Here is a 1,939-nt window from a genome sequence, read left to right on the forward strand (position 1 = left end):
TATTCCTCCTCCTCCTCCTTTTCATCCTTCTCCTCCTGCTCCTCCTCCTCCTCCTTCTTTTTTTGGTACCAGGGATTCAATGCAGGATCCTGTGCTTGCCAGGCAAGTGCTTATTCTACTGAGCTATCTCCACGGGCCCAGAATGTATCTTCTGTTAGCCATTTTAATTTCATTTTCTAAAAAAGGAAGATGGTGATATTACAGATTACAATGGGTTAAGTGAGGTAATCCACCAAGTGCCCAGTGTGTAGTTGCTGTCCCATAAGTCTTGAGTCACCCCTTTGTCATGTCTAGGGCATCCTGTCACTCTATGTGGCACAGCTTTATTTTCAGGAGAACAATACTACTAGTTTTTTCCCTCACAGTCCTACAACAACAGGTCCCATATCTCTGTCCGCTCACGACCTTCCTGTCTTATGTGTGTCACCACGGCACCATTACTTTTATTTTATTGACTTAATTTTGTGAAGAACCCCAGATCAGACTGAGGACCACGCAATGCTCCACACTAGCACGATTGTGACTCACATAGCGCTCACCCTCAGAAGTGCTCCGTGTAAGTGAACCAGGGGATCAGCCCACTAGAGCTTTCTCAGGGCCTTCTTCAGGGCGTCTCTCAGTTCCTTGTTCCTCACGCTGTAGATGAAGGGGTTTAAGATGGGGGTGATAAAAGTGTAGACCACAGACACAATGCGGCCCATCTCAGGGGAGTAGCTGGAGTTGGGGGACAAGTAGATGAAGCTGGTACAGCCGTACTGCATGAGGACCACGAGGGCGTGAGAGGAGCAGGTGGAGCCGGCGCGGCGGCGCCCCTCGGCTGAGCGGATCTGTGACACGGCCACCACGATGAAGCCATAGGAGATGGAGATCAGCACAAGGGGGATGCTCAGAACGATGAAGCTGACGATGTACAGCACCGTCTGGTGCACATGCGTGTCTGCACAGGCCAGGCGCATGACAGCAGGCATGTCACAGTAGAAGTGGTAGATCTCATTGCTGCGGCAGAAGGGGAGTTGGAAGATTGAAATGGTGAGAGGCAGCGACAGCAGGAAGCCTAGCACCAGGCTACCTGCCACCAGCTCCACACACAGGCGCCAGCGCATCAGCAGGGCGTATCTCAGCGGCTGGCAGATGGCCACTAGCCGGTCATAAGCCATGACTGCCAGAAGGACGCAGTCGGCCACTCCCAAGAAGACAAAGAAAAACATTTGGGTTCCACAACCCGCAAGGGAAACAGGAGATTTTCCCATTGAGAGAAGGTTGGCCAAGGCCAGGGGCGCGATGGAAGATGTATAGAAGATTTCCAGAACCGCCAAGTTGGCTAGGAAGAAGTACATGGGAACGTGGAGGCAAGGGTTGGTCCGGACAACGGCAGCGATGGTGGTGTTTCCACTGAGCGCGGTGAGGTACATCACCAGGAAGGCCACGAAGATCACCATCTGGACCTCTGGGTCGGATGAGAAGGGGCGAAAGAAGAATTGTATCTTTGCGGTCCTATTCACCTCTTCCATGTGCCTCACTGGACCTGCTGGGAAGAAAAAGAGGATTCTCAAGGCCCCGTCTAACAGGAGGCTTCCCCAGCTCTTCTGTTCAGTGTTAGTGCTGTTCCTGGAGCCCTGCAGCAATCACATAGGTAACTTCCTTTATATGTTGCATAACATGGCTTGGATTTGCCACCCACTCATCTTTCCTGTCCTTCCCCCAAGTACCAAAGATTTAAAAGTGCTCAGTGGTAGGTACTTCAATGGTTCTTGATTTAACCCTGATATTCAGCAGTGCTTGAAACAGTAGAGTTTCAAGAAATATTTGCTGAAGAGATTAATGAACAATCAGCCTAAAGTTTGACACTATAAAATGGAGAAGACAGGGAGTTCATCAGGTGGAACTCAGTTCAGGACCTTAGAATTTTGCGGGCAGCTGCAGTAGAGGGTGCTATTCA

General features: G+C 50.5%; 1 protein-coding gene across 1 annotated transcript; it reads right to left on the reverse strand.

Annotated features, from left to right (window-relative positions):
• Nucleotides 1-581: 581 nt before the first annotated feature.
• Nucleotides 582-1,511, reverse strand: LOC101567342 (olfactory receptor 10V1-like). The gene has a single exon (XM_004646925.1). The coding sequence runs from the start codon at nt 1,509-1,511 to the stop codon at nt 582-584; it is 930 nt and encodes a 309-aa protein (XP_004646982.1).
• Nucleotides 1,512-1,939: the final 428 nt, after the last annotated feature.

Source organism: Octodon degus, unplaced genomic scaffold (assembly GCF_000260255.1).
Source record: "Octodon degus isolate 3935 unplaced genomic scaffold, OctDeg1.0 scaffold00283, whole genome shotgun sequence".
Taxonomy (NCBI): domain Eukaryota; kingdom Metazoa; phylum Chordata; class Mammalia; order Rodentia; family Octodontidae; genus Octodon; species Octodon degus.